This window comes from Chelonoidis abingdonii, chromosome 8, assembly GCF_003597395.2.
Source record: "Chelonoidis abingdonii isolate Lonesome George chromosome 8, CheloAbing_2.0, whole genome shotgun sequence".
Taxonomy (NCBI): Eukaryota; Metazoa; Chordata; order Testudines; family Testudinidae; genus Chelonoidis; species Chelonoidis abingdonii.
In genome coordinates this window covers 101908582-101933671 of record NC_133776.1, presented here as the reverse complement: position 1 = coordinate 101933671, position 25090 = coordinate 101908582, and the positions used below count along the sequence as shown (strand labels likewise).

Here is a 25090-nt window from a genome sequence, read left to right as displayed (position 1 = left end):
TGGGCTTTAAAAACCTCTATGGATGGAGATTCCACCACCTCCCTAGGTAACTCAACCAGTGCTTCACCACCCTCCTAGTGAAACAGTGTTTCCTAATATCCAACCTAGACCACCTGCACTGCAACTTGAGACCATTGTTCCTTGTTCTGTCATCTGCCACCACTGAGAACAGCTGAGCTCCATCCTCTCTGGAACCCCCGTTCAGGTAGTTGAAGGCTGCTATCAAATTCTCCCTCACTCTTCCTTTCTGCAGACTAAATAAGCTCAGTTCCCTCAGCCTCTCCCCATAAATCATGTGCCCCAGCCCTTAATCATTTTTGTTGCCCTCTGCTGGACTCCCTCAAATTTGTCTACTTCCTTTCTATAGTGGGGGGCCCAAAAACTGGATGCAATACTCCAGATGTGGCCTCACCAGTGCCGAATAGCAGAGAATAATCACTTCCCTTGATCTGCTGGCAACACTCCTACTAATGCAGCCCAAAATGCCGTTAGCCTTCTTGGCAACAAGGGCACACTGCTGACTCATACTCAGCTTCTCATCCACTGTAGGCCCCAGGTCCTTTTCTGCAGAACTGCCGCTTAGCCAGTCAGCCTCCAAGCCTGTACTTCCTTCCTAAGTACAGGACTCTGCACTTGTCCTTGTTGAACCTTACCAGATTTCTGTTGGCCCAATCCTCCAATTTGTCTAGGTCACTCTGGACCCTATCCCTACCCTCCAGCGTATCTACCTCTCCCCCCAGCTCAGTGTCATCTGCGAACTTGCTGAGGGTGCAGTTCATCCCATCATCCAGATCATTAATGAAGATGTTGAACAAAACTGGCCCCAGGGCCGACCCCCAGGGCACTCCACTTGGTACCGACTGCCTACTAGACATGGAGCCGTTGATCACTACCTGCTGAGCCCAATGATCTAGCCAGCTTTCTATCCACCTTATAGTCCATTCAGCTTTTTCCGTGTCTAGGTCCCAAGACATTAATCCTCTATGTTTACACTGCATGTTTTGTGATTTGCTTGTTGCTTTCTGTTCTACTGGGGTGGTTTTGAAAACTTAGAGAGTTAAGGAAAATTACAAAATAGATATTTAGGTTGACTAATTAATTTTTATCAAATCAACATTTTCCCCTCCAACTAGACTTCATCTGCTTTAATGCTAAAAATAACTTACAGTGCAAGTAAGGTAGGAAATGACAGAGAAGACCAACTATTTGCTGTATGAGAATACCCAGAGCTATTTCCTCTGTTGTGCTTTCAACACAGATAGCACATAAACTTTAAGCAGTGTTTAGGCTGCATATTTACAGGTTTATTTGTACTGAAAATCTCTGATGGTCTTTATTTGTGGCAGGAAATCCAGACATACACTGATTATGATCATCCTTTCCTATATCCACGAACAAAAATAATGATCTGCAAGGGGCAGAAACACTTTTAACCAGAAAAAGGCAATAAATAGGAGAAAAATATATGTACATACAGACATACACACACACACACATAATGCCAATGTGTTTTCCTGACAAAGCAACAATAAAGAATTTTTTAAGAGCATATTAGAGGGGTGACATTTTTAGGCTCAAATTCTGGCAAAATTAAAAAACCGAACACTAACATTATTTGCAAACCATCAACCATTTAAGTGAGGACATCAAAGCACTCAAAGTAAGCTAGTAAGGCAACTGCACAGTAGTCAGCACTCAACTTCCCTGTAAAAATCACCTTTCTGCCACTGAAGCAAATGTATGATTAGTTATGTTCATTTACATACTTGCCTCATTGTGGCCCCAATTAAGGATGGTAATTAAGCACAGGCTTAACTTTAAGCCTGTGCTTAGGAAAGCAACATTTGCAACAGCTCCTAAGTCACTTAGGAGCCTAAAATCCATTTTCAAAAGCAGCTAAGTCCCTTAGAAAGTCAATCTGGCTTGGCCTCCTAAGTGACTGAAGATTAAATTTTCAAAGCTCCTAACTGACCTCGGTGGGACTGAAGCATGTGCTTCACTTCCTGAACGTGCAATTCCTGAACCATTCTCGAATCGGGGCCCGAATGTTGTCAAGGAGAGTTCTAGAATCTTCTCTCACAGTTCTAGTACAGATGAGATAGCAAGAAGGGGGAAGAGCAGTGAAGAAGATGGCAATTCTGAGCACTGCTCTATAAGGAGTTCAAGAAGCAAGAGGCAGAAAAAAGCTAGAGGAAGAAGAGAGAATGTGGGAGAGCTGTTATTCAGGGTAAGTTCTGTGGCCTGGATTCTGAAAGGTACTTAGCCACTGTGGCACTGAGTTTTGCAATGCTTAACGTTTAGTTGCCTAGAAAAATCCCAGGACAACTTTGCAATCCATAAAGCCTGAGTTAAGCACTGAGGTTCTCTATGTAATGCATAGAGACAGAGAGGCACCTGAGAGTGGGAGTCACAAAAGCCAGCATGCTAGGCAGGGAGCTGATGAGAGGAAGGGGGTTTTAAGCCCCACCCCCTCATGGAGATAGGCTCCTAAATCCAGACTGCAGGGAAGTGCTTACCACCACTAGCTATGCACAAACGGGAACTAATGTCCTGGAATCTGGCAGCTTAGGCGCCTGGGGCATTTCTTGTGATGATCACAATGGCCAGAGGAGGGGATAGTGATGGTGCCCAGTGATTAGAACATTTACCTGGGATGTGCTTGAGGGGGAGAAAGGATTTGAACAGCGATCTGCCCCCTCTGAGGCAGGTGCTCCAACAATTGAGTTCTGGGAGATGCTGACGAGGACTGGCCCTGGGTTCCCCCCACTTACCTCTCTCTCCGGCCCAGTGCCTCTGCGTGTTTGTACGCAGTGGACAGTTTCAAATACCTAGAGTGTTGGGGCCAGAGAGGGAGCTCTTTAAGCACCTTTGTGAGTCCAGGCCTATGTGCATGGGAGATGAAATTAGTTGAAATCATGGAGAACTCAATGACAATTAAATAAAAACTGCTGTCATTACCCTCAATAACCTCAACAATGGCTACAAAAATATTTGTGACCACAGTGAATAATGAAGAATACCAAGATGAACAATCAGCATTTAAACAGAGCCCCGCACTTTCAGGGAGTACCCCTGTGGCATTTTATAGTTCGATATGACAAATGTGTCTAAAAACCAATCAGACGTATAGGATATGATAAATATTACTGCTTGCTTCCAGGTACACTCTTTGAAATTCAATGCGTGCTGATAAATGTAACAGAGAAACTTTCATTTAAACACTGTTAAATCACTTAAGGGTAAGAGATATTTATCTCAGATGCAGATAGAGTATCAAAGCTGAGCAATTTGCAATGGTACAGTTAAGATTTGGCAGCACTTCCATTATAAACCTGTTGAACAGCGGATACCTCTACTTGCAAACGTTTGCTCTGGGCTCAGGTTTGACATAAAAAAGTCTTAGCTGAGCAGCAGCAACATTTTAAAAATAAACTTAAAAAAAAAACAACCCTCACTAGCCACTCTCTTTTCAGTGACGATTGCAAGGCAATGGGCTTGCAGGATTTGATTATTTCTTTTGGGTTCCTATCATTCAAACATCTTCACTGAATAAAAAAATCACTCGAGTATTAAGAAAAATAGTATTTCACAGAAGTGCCCAACTATCTATGGAGTTGAAGAATTGGCAGGCTATTCACTGGGGGGTGGAGAGCCGGTTGGAATACTCCAGGGTTTTTAATTCAGAAAAGGAAATTTTGGCCCTAAACCTTCAACTGACAGTGCACAAAAGGACAGTCATACTGCTGCCCTCACCCACCATTGACTCCAGTGGGACCAGGGGCGGCTCTACACATTTTGCCACCCCAAGCATGGTGTCATGCTGCGGGGGGCGCTCTGCAGCTCGCCAGTCCCGCAGCTCCGGTGGACCTCCCGCAGGCGTGCTTTGGTGGAGCCGCGGGACCAGCGGACCCTCCGCAGGCACGCCTGCGAGAGGTCCACCGAAGCTGTGGGACCAGCAAACCCTCCGCAGGCATGCCGCCGAAGGCACCCTGCCTGCCGCCCTCCCAGCGACCGGCAGAGCACCCCCCGCGGCATGCCGCCCCAAGCACGCGCTTGGCGTGCTGGTACCTGGAGCCGCCCCGGAGTGGGACTCTGCACTCACGCAGTCACCCAAGCAGGCACGTGCTATCAGTCGAAGGACAAGATCCACATATTTAACAGTATTACTGGGAGCCATATTCTGCCACTGGATAAATGCATATTCTGTGGCAGAACTGGATACTTCATGGAATTAATTCACATAAGCCCTCAGACCTGTGTTAGGCAGGGAATCAGACTAGACGATTCCAGTCATCCCTTCTGGCCTTAAAATTTATAGATCTCTGGTGTGGCATGTAAGCACGCTCTAGACCACAGTTAGTACCAGGACACTTCACTATACCACTATGCTACTAGGAAAGACTAATCCTGTACTGGTTTCTACGGGCTTTAGGTCAGACCCTTGCATCTTGGTTGAGAAAGGGAAAGAGCCCATACCTTATTTGTGCCAACTACCAAAGGGGGCAGGGTTGGCACGGTCCTACCATGCAGTTTCACAACCAGAATTAGCACCATGTCATGTTTCGTGCTTGGGGGAATTTGATAAGGGCTCGGCCATCATTGAGCAAACGTGGCACATAACGCAGCTTAAATGAGTAAAAATGGCACAATGCCAAGGACAGCTCAAAATCCATTTTCAGGGCCCCAAAACAGACAAGAATTACTTCCAGTGAGAGCGCTACAATGACCTATATAAATACAGCTCTTTTGTAAACAGCAGTCAAGAATGACAGGAACAAGCAGCTAACAGCGGCCTTCTTATAACCGGCTTTAAGCAAACAATGATACGATTCTCACAATCTTCTCACATGCTCTACAATACCTGTGCTGAGCAATTCAATCTTGTCTTTACAACTTTCCTTTGCGAAACAAGTCTCATATTACTGTGTTTCATTTGTCCCTGGAGTTTAAAAAAAGCCATGGTATTTTCTGAACAAGAAAGCCTCACAGTTTCCAGAGAGGTTCAGAAATTCACACAGTATAATTTAAGAGTCAGGTCACGTCTAACAAACAATACAACACTCCCACGTCTGAGCCCTGGTCTGCATTACGAGTTTAGGTCAAATTTGGTAGTGTTAGATCGATTTAACCGTGCACCCGTCCACACAACAAAGACATTTTTGTCGACTTAAAGGGCTCTTAAAATCAATTTCTGTACTCCTCCCTGATGAGGGGATTAGTGCTGAAATCGACCCTGCTGGGGCAAATTTAGGGTAGCATGGATTCAATTCGATGGTATTGGCCTCCAGGAGCTATCCCAGAGTGCTCCATTGTGACTGCTCTGGACAGCACTCTCAACTCAGAGGCACTGGCCAGGTAGACAGGAAAAGCCCTGCGAACTTTTGAATTTCATTTCCTGTTTGGCCAGCGTAGCGAGCTGATCAGCACAGGTGACCATGCAGAGCTCATCAGCACAAGTGACCATGGAGTCCTAGAATCGCAAAAGAGCACCAGCATGGACCAAATGGGAGGTACTGGATCTGATCGCTGTACAGGGAGATGAATCCGTGCTATCCGAACTCTGCTCCAAAAGACAAAATGCCGGAATATTTGAAAAAATCTCCAAGGGCATGAAGGAGAGAGGTTATAACAGGGACCCGCAGCAGTGCCGCGTGAAGCCTACCAAAGAACCAGAGATGCAAACGGCCGCTCCAGGTCAGAGCCCCAGACATACCGCTTCTATGATGAGCTGCATGCCATTCTAGAGGGTGCCCCTACAACTAGCCCACCCCTGTGCTCCCCTCCTCCCCCACCACTCCCAGGCTACCTTGGCAGTTATCCCCCCATTTGTGTGACGAATTAAAGAATGCATTAATTTGAAACAACAATTACTTTATTGCCTTTGCAAGCGGAGATCAAAGGGGAGAGGTTAGGGTGGTTGGCTTACAGGGAAGTAGAGTGAACCAACGGGGTGAGTTTTCATCAAGAAGAAACAAACAGAACTTTCACACTGTAGCCTGGCCAGTCAAGAAACTGGTTTTCAAAGCTTCTCTGATGCACAGCATGCCCTGCTGTGGTCTTCTAACCACCCTGGTGTCTCGCTGCATGTAATCAGTGGCCAGGCAATTTGCCTCAAACTCCCACCCTGACATAAACGTCTACCCCTTACTCTCACAGATATTGCAGAGCACACAGCGAGCAGTAATAACGATGGGAATATTGGTTTCACTGAGGTCTAACTGAGTCAGTAAACTGCGCCAGTGAGCTTTTAAATGTCCAAAGGCACATTCTACCACCATTCTGCACTTGCTCAGCCTATAGTTGAACTGCTCCTTACTGCTGTCCAGGCTTCCTGAGCCATGGGAGCAAGGGGTAGGCTGGGGTAGGTGTGACTGCGAGGTGCTGCCGACTAGGAGAGCAGCCTGAGGCAGGAGCCTCCAGCTGGCATGATATTCCAGGCAGGACTGAATCTCCATTAGACAAAACTTAAAGAATAGAATGACCTGGAGTCACTCCCATTTATGTCCAGGTGCCCCTGACTGACCTCACTGAGGTCTGCCAGAAGCACCCATGTCTGTCCAGGCGCCCCGACCGACGTCATCCAGGAGCACCCAGGAGACAACGATGACGGCTAGCAGTCCTACTGCACCATCTGCTGCTGCGAAGGCACAGAGCTGCTGCTGTGTAGCAATGCAGTACCGCGTCTGCCAGCAGCACCCAGGAGATGTACAGTGAAGGTGAGCTCAGCGGGCTCCATGCTTGCCATGGTATGTCATCTGCATGGGTAACCGAGGAAAAAAGGCGAGAAACAATTGTTTGCCATTGCTTTCATGGAGGGAGGGAAGAAGGGAGGGAAAGAGGGGGTCCTGATGACATGTTTGCAAAACCATCCGCAACAATGTTTTTGCCCCATCAGGCATTGGGAGCTCAACCCAGAATTCCAATGGGGGGCAGAGACTGCGGGAACTGTGGGATAGCTACCGCAGTGCAATACTCTGAAAGTCGACGCTAGCCTCAGTACTGTGGACGCACACCGCTGACTTAATGTGCTTGGTGGAGATACACACAATCGACTGTATCAAATCCATTTCTAAAAAAATCGACTTCTATTAAATCGACCTAATTTCGTAGTGTAGACATACCCTGAGATATGTAACCAAGACTGAGAATGCGTTAGCAGGAGAGAGGACCCCTTACCTACTGTAGTAATGCAGAACACAGAGTACCAGGGTGGACTGATTTAAATCTTCTATTGTAATCCACTTTTCTATTTGTAATTCAGTTATTTTCTAATTAGAGGTGCATTCTCATTGGTTGATATAACCATTAAAACAGTTGATTTACCACTAAGCAGAGCTTTTACACTAGATTGGGTACTTTGCGGGGGGACTACCTCGCAGGGTGCACTATAACTATATATATTTATTGAAGCAATTACATAGCTTAATATGTTCAGATTCTTATTGATTGTACATATTTAGTATGCTAGGAAACGGTGAATGATTTATTGCTTCACTAAATCATTGGTTCCCAAACTGGGGGGTGCACCCCCCTTTGGGGGGCATGAAGAAATCCCAAGGGGAGGCGTGAGGCTGCCCAGCCCTTGAGCTCCTGGCCCGGGAGGCTAGCCCCCAGCCCGTCCCCTCCCGTGCCTCCCTCCCCCACAGCCACGCAGCTTGCGCCCGCCCACCTCCCAGGCTTTCCAATAAGCGCCCTGGGCAGGGGGCAGGGAGAGAGGAGGGGAGGCTGGATAAGGAGCAGGAGGTCCTGGGGGACAGTCGGGGACAGGGAGCGGTTGGATGGTGAGGAGGTTTGGAGGGGGGTCAGAAGACAGGGAGCAGGGGGGTTGGATAGGCGTAGGAGCCCAAGGGGGCCTGTCAGGAGGTGGGGGTATGGATAGGGGTCAGGACAGTCAAGGGACAAGGAGTGGGGGGGGATTGGATGGGGGACTCCAGGAGGGGGCAGTCAGGGGACAAGGAGCAGGGAGGGTTGGATAGGGAGTGGGGTCCAGGGGGGCGGTTAGGGGCAGGGGGTCCCGGGAGGGAGCGGTCAGGGGGTGGGGGATGGATAGGGGTCAGGGCAGTCAGAAGACAGGGAGCAGAGGGAGGTGTATAGGGGGTGGGGTCCCAGGGAGTGGTTAGGGACAGGGGGTCCCAGGAGCGGGAGGTCAGGGGACAAGAAGCAGGCGGGGTTGGATGGGGAGTGGGGTCCCGGGGGCGGTTGAGGCAGGGGATCCCAGGAGGAGGCAGTCAGGGGACAAGGAGCAGGGGGGGTTGGATGATGGTAAAAAAGAGAGGTGGGGAGCATGAGGGTTGCTCGAAAATTAAAAAGAGGTCTGATGCCGAAAAGTTCGGGAACCACTGTACTAGATAATTAACTTTTCTTTGCTAATAATTTGTGTCAAGCTGCTCTGGGATGGTAACTGGAATTTAATTAAACACATACAAACAGCAGATACAATTTATTTTTATTAAAGAAAAACAACCTTAAATGTTTGCATACCTAAACTTCTCTTATAAAAACACGATGCACATTTACAATTAAACGATTTAGTAAACAGAGGGATTTACTGTAGTCAGTGAACTAAACAGAGCATTTCAGGTCAACCTGGGAAAAATTTCAAATACGCCTAACAGAGAGTGACTGGAGCTTAAGTTCCTACTCATCTAAGTCTCCTGAAAAATGAAACAACAGTCTCCTAAATTCCTTAGGCTGCCCTTCAGACTTTTAAAAGTAGGAGATCTCGTCCCCTCCTCCTCGTTTTTATTCTCAGACTGGAAGAGACAGACACGTTTTCCTCTCTCTCAAACTCCCAATAGAACTCTCAACTTTGACTGGAGTAAATATTCCTTCTGTGCCTGCAGAACAGGCTACCGCTGTTCAAAGCTGGTTTAGCACCTCGGCGGGCTCTGGTCCCGGGTGTTTAGCTAGTGACTTCCCCCTGGTTCAGTGGTGTGACTTGCTTTAAAACAGTATCAGCAAACGTGTCCTGCTCGAATGGTCTCCTCCCACCCTGAAAGCTGTTATGATTGGCACGAGTGGCTGGTGATTATTAGATGCCCAGGTCTTAGCAGCATCTTCTTCAGCAGCTTGGCATCTACCCTGGTACTTTGCTTGATCCAGCCGCCTCTTTCCTGCCAGCATCTCTTTTGTCAAGGTCCCTTGAAGTCCTTTCCAAATTTCAGCAGCATCGGCAACCCAGCAGCAATCTTCCTGCCATTTGTGGAAGGCTCTGGAAGCAGGTTTTGGCGTATTCAGCACATCTTCTACATTGCTCTCCAGTTCAGTGCTGAGTACTTTGGCTGTGGTAGTTCCATCTGTTTGGTCACAATTTTCTTCTCAACCTGTCATCAGAATAGGCCAGTTCTGAACACATAGTTCAGAACAGTCAACCACTGAATTCCACTGTACATCCTGGGGGAGAATTCATCTGGCTTCGCCTCCTCTCTTCAAGCAGAGTGGTTGTCATGAAAGTATTTTGCAATATCAGCACAAGATGCTAGCTAAAAGACGCATCAAATGAGCACTGCACCCATGCGTTACAAGTTTCAGGTTCCCTTTGTTACCTTCTTCTCGATTTCTTCTCATCTTTGCTACATTTGCAGCAGTGCCTGTGACAAAGCTACACAACTGACACTTGAATTTCTGTTCAGTCTGTGACAGCTTTCACTGATTCTTCTTTTCAGTACTCTGAGGTACAGGCATTTCCTGATGTATCAGTTGTTTCTGTAAGACAGACACCCCACTTTCTGTTGTCACACCAGCATGTACTGCTGGATCATTGTGAACATTGCTCCACCCATTAAGACTCAGGCCAGGTCTACACTACGAACTTACATCAATATAACTACATCGCTCACCACACCCCAGAGCAAAGTGGTTATACCGACCTATCCCCTGGTGTAAACAGCACAATGTCAACAGGAGAGCTTCTTCCATTGAAATAGCTACTGCCTCTCAGGGAGGTGGATTAACTACACCAACGGGAGAAGCTCTCCTGTCAACATTATAGTATCTTCACTGAAGTGCTTCATTGCACCAGTGCAGCTGCTATGCTGCACTGTATTAAGTGTAGATCTGCCTTCAGCTTAACAAAGTTCCTGTCAATGTTTTTTGCACACTGTTCAGTTTCCCTTTCATACCCTGTATCCAGCAACCTTCCTGTAATGTCTGCTCTGCTGGGTGGAGTGTAGCTGGTCATAATGACTGAACCACGTCAATGAAAAGTTGGTTCTGAACAAGAGGAAGAGGAGAATTTATTGCATAAATGAACCCAGCCATCTTTTCATCTAAGGGGTCTGCCTGGAATTTGATGGTCCTGGTTACAAACTTACTGGATGATGAAGAAAGTATTTTTTTTTGATCCAGGTAATTTATTGTTTGACACCTGTTTAGTTGCAGCAGATGATTCTGAACTTGCAGACGTTGCAGATGATGGACGTTCACAACCTCTTATGTCTAAGCTGGGCACTGAAACAAAATCATAAAAACAGGTCACTCTCACTCACTGAGCATTACTCTGCACTGCTTTAAAAAACTGGATTGTAAATGGAGGATTCCTCCTACTGCAACTGTTTGTACCACTATTTAAATGATTTAATTTATTCTAAGCCTCGTTAATAAACCATAAGGATTTTCAAAATCTATTTAAACCCTTATCTGTAGCAGCCTACCAAACAACTTGGAAATTTTTTTTTCAAAAGGTTTAAATTCATAAACGCCTAATAAAACTTTATGTTTAAACAGGTTATCTTCACCTAGGATGTTTGATTATATTGAGCAACAAAAAATCATGTCAGAAGTCCAGCAGTAATAGTTCAAATGTACTTGGTAAATACTCCCATAACAAACTAACATACCAATTCTATTCTGAACACTAACATTTTGAAATTCAGAAGTAATCAAACAATCCACTCAAAACACTAACTTATGACCATAATCTAAGTTATCATCATAGCATAGTAAGGACGTGGTAGGCAGTCCATAAGAATGATACAAAAGTAAGTTTACTAACCAGTTCATCCGGGTTGTTCAGACACATCCACATCATCATCTTCGAAGTCACTGCCATCTGAGGAGCATTTTCCATAATGGTGTTTCATTCTGACAGCCAGGCCTTGTCGCACCATTTAAATTTTACATTACACCTGTTCCTTTTTCACTCAGAACTACAGGAATTTCTTGAATATGTTCCCAGAGAAGGTCTCTTTATGACCTACAGCCATGACAGATTTTTTCTCCAGTTCCCAGGTGTTGCAATCAATCCCACAGGCTGCGCCCTGAAGAATACTGTCCCTTCTTCCCACAGCTTTCACACCAGTGTTGCTCCTTTCCAGTTGCACGCTCTGCCCCTTCTCCCTTGTTCCGTAACTCCCCTGCCCCCCAGGAAAACAAAAGAACTAACAATCCAAGACTTTTGCTCATGTAGCCCATAAGCCTTTTGCACTGCAGTTTTGTGTGTGTTTAGAGACAGAGAGGGAGGTGTTCAGAAATCAATGGATTTCTGATTGCATCTCTCTTCGTGTACAAGTGCAAGGAGACAGAGCAAGGCCACTTACCTGAAGTGCCCAGAACCATCTACCCTAGTCATTTATGGGCAGATCAGTGTTTTCCCATGGGCTACAGAGGAAGCTTCCATGGTGGGTGCAGTCAAATATTCATAATTTGAGAACTGAGCCAATCAAAACTCAGGTAGGGAGAAGCTATACAATAGGTGGGCTCAGTGGAGGACGCCAATGAGAGACATGATGGTGTTTCCTGGGGTCAGAGGCCCAGTTTCAATGCCTGTGTGGACTTTGCCAGTCTTCTGTACCGAATAGCACGGACCCTGGGGCCCTCAGAGGATCAATCCCTGAGTACAGTATATGACGTACTCTGACATATTTATCAAGCTAGATGTTCCCCCGCCCCCGCACTCTCTCTTTCTGCAGAAGAGCAACCTTCCACTCAAAGGTTTTGACAGAGGCTCATGGATTCAGCATATTTATTTTTATGTAAATGTTGTAAAATATTATAAGTAGTTTAGACTTTGACATATTTTGTATTAAATTCAGATTTTAAACAGGGTTAGTTTTTAAAAGAAAAATTTTTATAATTTAAACACGAGCATCAAAAAATCCAATTTAAATAAAAGAAATTTGAAATTTAAAAAAAATCATGGATTTTTATCTGCCCTGGACTGTACAATACAGGGTGCACTGCTCTCGCTGTTTGGAGCAACCATACACCAGACAGCTAATGTTAAACTAGGAAGGAAGAAACTTGCACAAATATAGGAAGGAATGTGGTCCCTCCTCCACCATCTGCAGTGCTTCACACCCCAGCTGAAATCCTGTGGATCCCCCACTGATTTCACAACTCATACTGACACAGGTGGGAATGAGGCTCCTTTGTCTGTGTGTCTCCTATAACCCCTGAAATCAGCTGGCAGGAACTGCTGCTGAGCGATCCAAAGAGGAACTCAGTCACCACTGCACATTCCCGGCGCCTGACAACCTAGACTGTAGGTCCTAGAGCCTGAGCTGGGAATTAACCCCCGTTCTGCGATACGGCAGTTTCAGGTAAGACTTAGAAGTCAGAATGAATCGGGAGAGGGACCCGGGGGGAAAGAGTTGTTTGTTTTAATGGAAGTTTTTCTAAAATACGCAAGGCTCCCATGTTCAATGGATAGCCTGATCACATGGAAAAAGATGGCTGTAAAAACCAGTACATAGAAATATTTAATGAACTCACTGTTGCAGACAGCTTCCCTCCATTCTTCTGAACATACATGACCGAGTCTCGTATCAACAAGAAAAGACTAAGCAGGACATGCTCCATGTCATAGATTCCATACATGCCTTTGGTCAGCCCTTCCAGGGACCAAATATATTCTCTCCAGTAGTTATCTATCTCCACAACGCTGGCCAGGCACCCTTGCATGACAACACTGCAGTATCCGGCACAAGGCTTCGCCATCAGTAGCCCTTGGCAATGAGAACAGTACCACATCCTCAGCAGTGCACGTCCACATTCCTTGCTGAATTTTAAGTGGTCAGTAGTATTAATTACTTCGATCCCCAGGTTGAGTGCTTGTAGGAAGGCTCGCGTGGCCTGCAATGACTTTGACACCTGGGTCATCATAATCTTGGGGTAGTTACCAAACACCCTGAGGTCTCGCCTTGCTGCCCGCAGGCATTCTATCATTTCTCCGGAGGGATCAGGGAAGCCTGGGTTCATCAAGTGTGAGTAGACTAAAGGGAACAAGCTATCAAAAAATTCATTGACCATGTCATTCACATTGATGTCAGAGCCCAGTATGTAAAGCGAGATATCTGTAAAAAGTTCTCCGACAAACTTAAGAGCTCTGGACCCCATGTTCTGGTAGTGGTTCCTAAACATGGTGTTGGTGTAGTTTCTTGCGTGCCGTACTACAATTTCGAAGGCTTCTGAAAATAAAAACAAAACAAAACAAGGAATTAAAAGACAAACTCTGAGATGGGACAACAAATACTATAATATGTTTGTCGCTAAGACTGAGGTCCTATTCACACTGCTGTTCATCCACTGACATATCCACATCTGTAGCTGTCACTGCAAGAACTATATCATATCAGAGGCAGTGTATAAGATCTGAGGAGTTTATAAACTCTTTAAACACAAGTGACATTTCAAACAACAAAAGCTATGATCTAGTTGAATTTCAACTTTTAAAGAAAATATTGATTACAAAAATGAGCTAGTATTGCAAGACCACTCTCTCTCTCATATTGATTTGAAATTAACCGGAATTCTATATCAAGTCTCTTAATTTAAGATAGATACATACTTGACACCAAACTGTATAGCATGTCAAACCAGGAAATATTAAATGCTGACATTCTACCATGGAAAGGAAAGTATTTATAGGTTCATAGAGGTTATCGGGATTTAGCCTTCTGCACTGATTCTTCTTTGGACATTTTTTTTTAGTCACTTTAATTCTCGTGAAAGGTATTGGAGACTAGATTCTCTGCTAGAGTACATTGGCACAACTCCATTAATTTCATTGGATTCATACCAGTTAAGTATTCAGTTCCACCTCCTCCCCATTGGAAAATGAGTTTATCCATGGAACAGCCCAAAGAAAGAGCATTTCTAAAAAGAAGGCAGCTAAGTATCCATCGCTGATCCCTCCACGGAAACAACCAGCAACGGTGCCAAACATGAGGGTGAATTTTTGTGAGGCTCACCATTAGATTCTGGACGGAGACCACTGATTAGTTCAGACAGACCAGAAAAGGCTACCCAATACCACTGAATTTCACTGTAGCTCCCTAAACCACATTAATGTCACATTAAGCAGAAGTAAATGTTAAACAAAATTCCATATGCTCATGAAAACATAAGAATGGCCAGACCAATCATCCATCTAGCCCAGTATCCTGTCTAGGATTTTGAGTGATCCGCCCCCTGTTGTCCAGCCCCAGCTTCTGCAATTGGAGGTTTAGGGTCACCCTCACCAATCAGTGAAGTGCTGCTGAGAGTATAACAGGGGGCTCGCCTCCAAAAAAAAAAACTTTCCATGTGAGAAATCCTCTGCGGAAAATACTGTTCCTTCCCTTCCTCTTGAAATCCACTCCATGCCTTGCCCACCTCACCCCTAGCCAGCTGCCCAGGCTTTGGTGGCTCCATACATGACATTTCTCAACTGAGACAAAAATCTGTGATTCTTCTACTCCCATGGTCCCCTCAGCAGTGGAACAGGCATGGAGGAGGAGTTGGGAGCCAGTCCCTTCTGCAAGCCCCAGAAAGACATGGTGAGAGACAATGCCTGTGCACAAACACCCTGCATCTCTAGGGATGGCGGGCGGGAGGGCAGCTGGAGGCTGCTGCAGTGGTGGGGAAGGTACCGGGGCTTAGTTGCAGGCTGGGTGGGAAGGACAGGAGTTACCTGGCAGATCTGGATGCGAGGGGGAATTGCCAAGGGCAGCTAGCTGAGAGGTGGGGGTTATGAGAGAGGAGTCTGGGGAGCTGGCAGTCTGGCTGGGCAACTTGGAGGTCACTGAGTGGGGAATGGGCAGAATAGGGGAGGGGATAGGGTAGTGGAAAGGTCCCCTGGTGTCAGTGGGGCCAGTGGTTTTTCCTAGGCCGTGGTGGTGCAAATTCTGCCTCCTCCCCGTTCTCAGGGCTACTCATGTGGCCAGGCACCAGCGGGATGAAGGCAGAGGTCAGCCAGAGGGAAGGCAGAGAGGCTACCTAACAGTCTAGAGAGCAGGTGCGACAGCTGCCCCAAGTGCGGCACAATCCCCAGGTGGTCTCTCAGCAGGGAGGGGAGATGGGGGTGTACCTGGGGCAGCCCTACCTGCTGGCAGCCCTGTCTCAGCACCTCACAAGGATAGCAGGTGGGTGACCCCGAGGCCTTTGCCTGCTGGGGGATTGGTTGGGTGGGGAGCAGGTTACCGCTAGCCGGTCAGTTGTGATGGCTGTTGCTGTGGGAGGGGGACAGGTCTAGGGAAGGCAGCATCACCCCCTAGTGATTGAGGGGTGGGGTTCAGGGAACCCTGCCTGGTGCATGCGGAAGGGGTACAAGGAGAACTACTTGCAGAATGAGGCTCCACTCAGCATAAAGGATCTAGAATCTCCCATGCTTTCCCTGCACTCTGGATTTTACCTGCTTTCCACCAGGCGAGTTCCTTAGGAAACTTCCAGCCCCAGGCAGACACCTACGGCTGAAGTGTGAAGCCCCAGCCCTTGTGAATGAAAGCAACAGACTGAGCCCTCACGAATTATGTTGCAAAATGGGAAGTCCGTCTCGAATGCCTGGCAATATTAAAGCAACAAGGGTGTATGACATGAGCAGCTCACCGAAATATTAATGTTTCTTTGCTTGAAAAGACAAGCCCCCTCTCCCCGCTTCTGTTCAAGTTTTTCCATGTGGTTTTATCATTCAGATGAAGTTATCTGGAGAGGATTCAATACAGTACTTAGACATCTGTATTCAGGGCCAAACTGCCTTCAGATATATACACACACACACACCTCCCACTGACTTCATGAAGGCTGCATATGTATTTCTGGAGTCAGAATTCCACGTTTTCCCAATCCTCTCTCCAGGACCCAGGGTATTATGCATGTATCTCCTTCACACCATGAACAGGACTAATTAAAATCACCTCCAGCGAGGGGCTCACTTAGCAGTTGTGGCCTAATTGTATACCGATCAGTATTTTCCTGCGCAAATGGTATCAAGCTGATATACCCCCAGTTCCTCTCTCTAGATATGCACGTGAACAAGTTAAAGAGAAGCAGATATCCCCGCAGACAGAAATGCAAGTCTTTTTTCTGCTAAACAGCTACACTGTTCTAGGTCCCTCATCCTCCAGAGTACTATTAATAAAATGATAAAAATAATGACCAGCCTCTTGGTTCACAGGTTGCCGACACTTCGCAGCATAACAGCTTTGATCTGTATCCATCTGGAAACACGAATCCAGGCTCGATTTGCATGACAATTATTCATGTTTAATAATTGAAGGAAATGTTTAATTTTTAATCCACACTGTTCTTTTCCCATTTGTTAATCTGTACTGGAGCAGAATGGAAACCAATGAGCACTGGCTCTCGATACCAGTGGGATCACAAGTTACATCACTTTTCCACAAGATGTCTGCCGTCAGCAGGGCCAGCTCTACTGTTTTAGCCACCCCAAGCAGCGCGCCAACCTGCCGCCGCTGATGACGGGGGCATTCAGTGTGCCATTAGGGCAGCACACGCATTTCCATGGCGGCGGCAATTCAGCGGCAGCTTCTATCTTCAGCCGGAAGACAGAAGCTGCGCCACCGCGGACAGCTGAACATAGAAGCTGCCGTCGATTTGCTGCTGCCACGGGAACGCGTGTGCCACCCTAACGGCACATGGACTGCCCCCGCCATCCACAGTGGCAATTCGACAGGCTGCTTGGGGACAAAAACACAGGGACTGCCACCCCTTGCAGATTGCCACCCCAAACACCTGCTTAGAATGCTGGTCCCTGGAGCCGGCCCTGGCCATCAGCTAGATCAGCGACCAGCCCTCTGGCTAGGAGATGGGCCCACTTGGGGAAGGGGCACCGGCCTATATTACAGAGATCATTTCTTAGACTGTAAGGGCCTCAGGGCACGGATTGTGTCTTGATCTGTGTACGTAGAACACTTAGCATGCTTGGGTCCTCATCTTGATTGGGATCTGTAGACACAACTATGATATAAATCTTCAATCTATGCAAAAAGCTACATTATGAGAATGTTAAAGCTGAAAATTCAGGTACCTCAAAGGTTGAGAAATGCCCAAGTTAGGACTGCATATGCAACCGCAACCCACCCCCACATTAATCCATTGTGATAGTTCTACCCAGCCTCATGGAAGATGTCTGCAGCACAGCTAGGAAGAGAACCCACTCTGCTTGGTGTCCCTCTCATTACGCAACCTGTGGCAGGGGCCCTACGGGGCCCATAGCACGTGTATTATAATGTTTCTGTACAAGGAGGACAAGTTAAGCTTGTGCCAGTAGAAACGCCTGAAAACAAGAGTTTCTTTAAATAGGGCATGGCAATGAAGAAACTTTTCTTCTTTATTCTCAAGAGCACAGTGAACAGCTTCTGCCTTGACACAAACTACAAGCACCTTTTGGGCCAATGTCTTTGAGCGCCTTGTATAACCTGTAGCAGGTTTTTCATGCTGTCTCACCCTGCTCACTTTTAACCTCTTCTCGGTTGGTTGCCTCAGAAACTTCATCCTTTTTCCATTTTCCCATACCTCTGTGCCTTGCAAGCTAGCATCAGAGCTAGGGGAATCTTCACTGATTAGAAAATATTCCAAACTCCTGTGCAAACCACCTACAGCTAGGGATGCTTCAGAGAGGACTCGGGGGCAGTGGTGTAACAGAAGAGCAAGCACTCAGAGTCCCGTTGCTTTAAGGGTCAAGAGACTTACTTAATTTTTTTCATAACAACTGGCAAAGAGTCTCTGTTTTTTGTTTCTTGGAACCTTTGTCTTCACCCCTTTGAGAATGTAATAGGGAAGCAGAGGACGCATGTCAGCGCCTTGATTAGCATCCTGCTGCCACGGTAGGAAATTTAAAAAGCTACCCAGTGAAGGCTCACAGATCCCAATTATCCTTTCCCAGCTCCTCACTAAAAAAACACCACCACATTTTTGGTTTTAAAATATTCCTCCAAAACCACAGATAGTTTTAAAACTGACGCCAGCAAGTGACCCACAGTCAAATTCCAAGTACTTCAAAGAGGAGAAAACTTCTGAGCCTCCATCCCCTGCGAGTTCACAAGAATGGATCAGTAGGGAGAGTGGAAGGGAGGTGTAATGCTGCAGATCCCCGGACTTCTCCTTCCCAACAAATTCAGTGGCCTGGGTTTGCTGATGGTAAAAGTAGTCCTGCCTAGGACATGGGGTGGTTGAAACTCTTGCAACTTTAGTTGGAGGAAGGTAGCTTTAGAAAGTTAAATAAAACTGCTTGAAAGACATTTTCTAAGAGGCCAACTAAGGGTGGCTTGCAGGTCTAGCTACGGCACAAGGTTCTGTAAACAGAACAGTGACAAAAATCCCTGACATCTGACAGCAGTGACACAAATTCTGTGCTTGGAGATGCACTCAGAACTTCCCATGGACATGGGTATCAAAGGACAAAATATGGTCCACCAACTCTTTAAGGGGGAAGTTCTATTTCAGGTATCACCATAAATTCCGAAAGGCACAGACAATACACTTTGATCATGCTGTTCAATTTTTAATCACCTTTTAAGCTATTTCTCTTACAAGAAATAACTGTATCAAACACTAGGCATTAAATATGGCCGTGGATCCACCTTTCTGGTGTCAGCGGATCACAGTTATAACCTAATGACCTGACCGTAGGCTACGATTCAGGAATGTAACCCTATTCAGGGCAGTAGTTATGTATATGCTTAATGTAAAAGTATCCAAAAGTGCTTTACAAATAGATATGCAAATTATATACTGAGGTCACTTTCATCCAGCACTTCATCCAGCTCTGGGGTAAAACATGGGCGTTGTTTAACAATGCACTATGACACTTTTGGTCAGAAGTGAAGAATACTGCTGTACCCAATTGGAATATGGTGGGAATTCAGAGGCCATGTCTATACGACGCGCCGTATCGGCGCGTTACAATCGATTGCTCGGGGATCGGTATATCGCGTCTCATCTAGATATCGCTTACATCGATTCCGGAACTCCACCAACGGAGTTCCGGAATCGACATGGCGAGCCGCACACATCGATCCCACGCGGTGAAGACGGGTGAGTACATCGATTTTAGATAATCGATTTCAGCTACGCTATTCTCGTAGCTGAAATTGCATATCTAAAATCGATTTTCGCGCTTCGTGTAGACCTGGCCAGACAGAATGTTAGCAGCAGTGTTATCAGTTGAGGACCAAGCCCTCAGCATCACATTTGATGCACTTATGCTGTATGATCCTTTGACTACAGTAATACAAATATAAAGGGCAAATTTACTATGGATGGCAGAGTACATGCTTACAAAAATAGCTGACCCCTTACTCTAGAGTGCAGGTAGCTGGCAACAATTGGTTTGAATGGACATACTATTTATGCAATCAGACCTTCCATCCAGCAATTTAAGGAGAGTTACAACAAGGCTCAGGTAGACTGTGAGGCATGACGCCAAAGTCTGAATGACTTCAGCTACTTAAGTGCAATAACTCCCGAGATCTGCGGTGCACTGAGTGTCATATTGCCATTACGAAATGGAAATGATAAAAAAGAAAATAAGTAAAAAAGGTCATAACAGTCCATTGAGTGGAGAGTATTGACATAAGCATGAAATCACTCTGCTCTCAGCTCAGCTCATAAAAATATGTTGCTTAATTGAAAAGCCAGCTTTTCTGAAAAGGGTAGGTGCTCCCTTGAGTTGCAGCTACTTAAAACGGCTGCTGCAGGAGTCAGAATGGCTCAGGATTAAACTGGCAGGATCTTGACAGCTTCTACAGGCTGCAGGCTCCGGTAGAGTTCAGAAGCACACACAGGCTGAAATCTTGTTGAGGTTATAGGGCATGGGATGGGGGAAGAGAGACAGGAGAAACTGGCCTTCCCTAGTCAAGGGTTTGGAAGTAGAGTAGGTCCCAAAATGGGGTTCAGCAAGAAGGACTCAGAAGCAAAAGACAGGACCTGTCAATCTTTCTACAGCTGACTGAGAACAGTATGGCTGCTGGGAATGCTGAAGAGTTGCCAAGGAATGATGATACATTTGTTAAAATCAGAGAGACAATAAATCCCATCCAGGATTATACTGTTCCCAATTTCTAATATCCTCACCTCAGATCATTATTTCCGCCACTTTATAGTCTCAGCACAGAATCCACTGAAGTTTCCCTGTATAAACCTTACACCTACACAAGAAAGCATTAAGGTGACGCAGCTAATTGCCCAAAAGTCAGGAAATGCCAAAGTTAAAGGTGCACTTGTAACTTTAATCCTACCACTTGTGCAGATTTGTTACAATGCTCTTGATTATATGGTCCAAGATAATGTCTCCACTACCTTAGATTCACCTGTACAGCACTTCCTACCCGGTATATACCAAACAGAATCCACTCAAGTTGTTTATTTACAAGGTGCACAGACAATGAGGGAACAACTCTAGCAGAGCCTGCTGCACGAGCAATCCACCAAACATGGTGCATCTTGCAAATCTGCAGAAAAAAATTGCTTGCAAGTGTGTGATCATGCAGAGATGGAGACTATTCTAGTGTATGAACATAAAGGGACAGAGTGAAGGCTGCATGTGCAACCTCCAAGTGGCACTGAGACCACTTAGAGAGGGATTAATATAAGTTTGCTCTACAGCCTTAGCTCATGCACTTAGCACCAAGGGTCTGTCAGTGTCACTCACACAACCTTAACTATAGCTCTCATTATTATTCCTGCTGCGCAAACACAACTAAACCCTTAGGCTGTCGGATTCCATAAGCCTTTTAAGTAAAGCAACTCCAAATCAGCTAGATCTCTGTCCATGATTTTCACATGGTTAACTTGCTTTGCACCTTGTTTAGTAAGAATGCTTTTCAGAAATGTATTAACCCCTGGTAAAAGACCAATCCTGCAGTCCTTATTTAGACTAAATTTTCTCTGAAGTCGTTCCTTGAGACCTGATCCTCTGAACACACAGATGAATAACTTTACTGACATAAGTAAAGTTACTTACGTGCATAAATATTTGCATAAATGGGGCATTCACGAGCAGCTTTCAGTTAGGCATTGCAAGAACAAACAGATTTTGTGTTTTTCTTTACAAGTGCATTTACTTTCCTGGCTCTGATGCATAAAATGTTACTAAACACATAACAGATTTTGGATGCCTTATCAGTGACATTGTCCCCACACAACAATGTATCATGAATATATATCACATGTTAACAACAGGAAACATTTCCCAGTGTATGACATTTTTTCGTTTAGCTTTGTTATAATGTGCAATTTAACTTCTATGGAATTATTTTTGATTCACAACAGCCTTTTTGCCTCTGATTTCTATCCTCTCTTCTTGAAGTATGAAAATAAATACAACAAATACATACATAAGTACAGGCCAAAAGATGGCTAATTTACACACACTGGTTAGAGAGTACCCAGCATCCTCACTAGAATTAGGGCATCCTCCTTCCACGGGTTTCTGTCCTGGCTGTTTCAGACTGCATCAGAAACTCAAGCTGGGATTTTCCAAGGAGACTATAAGAGTTAGAAGCCAAACTCTTTTGCCCTTTTGAAAAACCTGGCCCCAGTGAACAAGTAATAAACCCAGCGGCAAATTTTAGCATTTTTAGGACCTTTTTGCTTTACCTTACGCACCCTCATTAGTAGTTTTCCCTGCTGATCCCCACTTTGTCACCTTGACATGTACGTTGACACTTATTTTGTCAAATATCAGAAGGGAAGTCGTGTTAGTCTGGATCTGTAAAAGCAGCAAAGAATCCTGTGGCACCTTATAGACTAAGACGTTTTGGAGCATGAGCTTTCGTGGGTGAATACCCACTTCGTCAGATGCACGATATGCATCTGACGAAGTGGGTATTTACCTATGAAAGCTTATGCTCCAAAACGTCTGTTAAGTCTATAAGGTGCCACAGGATTCTTTGCTGCTTCTACACTCGTTTTGATCACTCAGGGAATGCCAAATCAATTCACATTTCTCTACTTTGTCACTGACACTGCAGTTTCCCTGTGCATCAGCACAGACCCAGGCCCTGGGAATTCCTTAGCCCATGGAAGAGATCATTCTTGACAACCAGAGGTTTTGCTTCAGGGTTAGAAAGTTGCAGAAAATTTCACTGGTGAATTTAATTTACACTCAACACAGCACTTAGACGACACCCTCCCGCCCCCCGTGCTTTCCGCAGCCATGTTTCTGAAACCTTTCAAGGCCACATATACTTTTCCTAGTGAATTTTCAGTTGAAGCAAAATTTATTCACCAGGGGAAATTTGACTATTCATCATGAAAATGCCCAAACGTTATGCTTTCTGTCAATTTGCCAAAAAATATAACTTCTGGACTGGCAATATTTTTGCACTGTTCTAAGCTAGAGCATGTAACCAAAGCAAAAATCATCTGGGAAGAGTGACAAAGCAGGAAATACTTCTTCAATATATCTGATGAACTAGACAGCTTCAGACTTATTGCTCAGCATTGTATTACAGAAGCACACGGACAAAATCCTACTGAGAGAGCAACAATGGTTGGCAAGAAAAGCCAGGCTGTTAGAGGAACAATTTGTATGATCCAGTGCTAGTCATTTTTCAAGCTGCTCAAAATATTTTGTTACAAACTTGGAAAAGGTTTGCAATATATTGAGCAGAAAGGAAATAAAGCCCAAGAATGTTTCCCTTGGCAGTAATAAAAGAAAATTCAACAGACTTGTTCCATTCTGATTTACACTCAACTGCAAGTTTTTCAAAAGGACACCAACCAGATAGACAAGGCTAAAGTTATGTCTCTCACATGTGGCATAAGTCACCAGATGGTGCTACTATTGCAAATCGTCTTTTCAATTTCGTTTCTCTTAATGCACTGGGTGATAGATCTTAGAAAAATGCTTTTTGTCAGCTGTGGTGCAGTTCTTTTTCTGTTATTGACAACCCCAAACATTTATTTTTTTTATGAGTCAGGTCCCAAAAAATCATGAGATTGGCTAAACAATCATGAGAAATTAAAAAGCAACAACTTTTGGGTTGTTTGATTTGCTTTCTGGTGTCTGAGCAGGTACATGATTGTAGTGCTTTTCTCTACAGTTCTCAAGATAATTCTGGTGGATGGGTAGTAGCAGAGTGGTTGCCATTAAAAAGTTAATCCAGCTACCGTACAGCAATACTGCCTGCCTTTCCCTATGGCTAGAAGTGGGAACAGGGTAGTGTAGTAACTGCTGTAAATACAGACTTTTTTCAGTGGCGACTGCTATATATTAAAATGTACAAGAATCCCGTTTCTTGTTCTCAGAATAGCCTCACAGTGAACAAAGGATCGACCTGGTGGCCACTTGCTATGACAGAAGAACGCACTATTTGCATGCATGTTAATTCCCATGATTAAAGACAGATGATCCGAATCAGGATTCCCTTTTCTCACACGTGTCATCACACAGGTGGTAGTTATCTGGTTTCACATGTATGGCAAAAACAGTTTTTAAATCACTGTTGAATTCCTTGGATCAGTTTTATTTCATTAATGGACACAAATACAGAAAGTTTAAAAAGATACATTCTTGCGGCATAAAACTTCAGGTAGCTTTTCTCTGGTCTAATTAACATTCAGTGTTACAATGAACAGAAAAAGTCCTAATTAATTTTTACAGTTTTCTGTAGGAGGAAATTTCTTGTCATAATTTAGCACATTAACATGGAAGGAAACAAATGGAGTCGTGTCGCCAATCAGTTCTTAAAAGGCTGAAAAACAAGTTAGCAAAAATGAAAACTTAATTAAAATTAGTTAAGAGCTCCAGCCGCTTTCACTGCTCTGTTAAAAAACTAAGGCCTCAGTTTAGCAAATATATAAACTTTAGACTCCGACTTTAAGGTGATTATCTAGTCTGACCTCCTGCACGTTGCAGGCCACAGAACCTCACTCACCCACTCCTGTAATACAGCCCTAGCCTCTGAGTTACTGACGTCCTCAAATCATGGTTTAAAGATTTCAAGTTACAGAGAATCCACCATTTACACTAGTTTAAACTGCAAGTGATCCATGCCCTATGCTGCAGAGGGGGGTGAAAAAATCCCAGAGTCTCTGCCTATCTGATCTGGGGGAAAATTCCTTCCTGACCCCAAATGTGGTGATCAGTTAGACACTGAGCATGTAGGCAAGACTCACCAGCCAGGCACTTGGGAAAGAATTCTCTGTAGTAACTCAGAGCCAGCCCCATCTAGCCTTCCATCACCAGTTGACTGGGATATTTGGTACTAGCAGTCCCAGATCGGCTTCATGCCATTGTAGGCAGTCGCATCCTACCATCCCCTCCATAAACTTATCAAGCTCAATTTTAAAGCCAGTTAAGGTTTTTGCCCCCATTGTTCCCCTTGGAAGGCTGCTCCAGAACTTCACTCCTCTGATGGTTAGAAACCTTTGGCTAATCTCAAGCCTAAACTTGTTGATGGCCAGTTTATATCCATTTGTTCTTGTGTTAACATTGGTGCTTAATTTAAATAACTCCTGTCCCTCCCTGGCATTTAACCCTGTGTTCTATGCTCCGAGAGCAATCAGATCTCCCTTAGGGTTTCATTAAACAAGCCAAGCTCTTTGAGTCTCCTCTCATAAGGTAGGTTTTCCATTTCTCTGATCATCCTAGTAGCCCTTCTCTGTACCTGTTCCAGTTTGAATTCATCTTTTTTCAACATGGGAGACCAGAACTGCACACACTATTCCAGATGAGGTCTCACCAGTGCCTTGTGCAATGGTATCAAGAATCAGGAGGTAGTCATGTTAGTCTGTATCTACAAAAACAACAAGGAGTCTGGTGGCACCTTAAAAATTAACAGATTTATATGGGCATAAGCTTTCATGGGTAAAAAACCTCACTTCTTGCATCTGAAGAAGTGGATTTTTTACCCATGGAAGCTTATGC

General features: G+C 45.0%; 1 protein-coding gene across 1 annotated transcript in view; it reads right to left on the bottom strand.

Annotated features, from left to right (window-relative positions):
- GPC3 (glypican 3) overlaps positions 1 to 25090 on the bottom strand; it is a 278345-nt gene that overhangs the window by 156499 nt on the left and 96756 nt on the right. The window contains exon 2 of the mRNA XM_075068898.1: positions 12712 to 13406. Coding sequence (XP_074924999.1) covers positions 12712 to 13406 — 695 coding nt within the window. The remainder of the gene's footprint in view (positions 1 to 12711; positions 13407 to 25090) is intronic.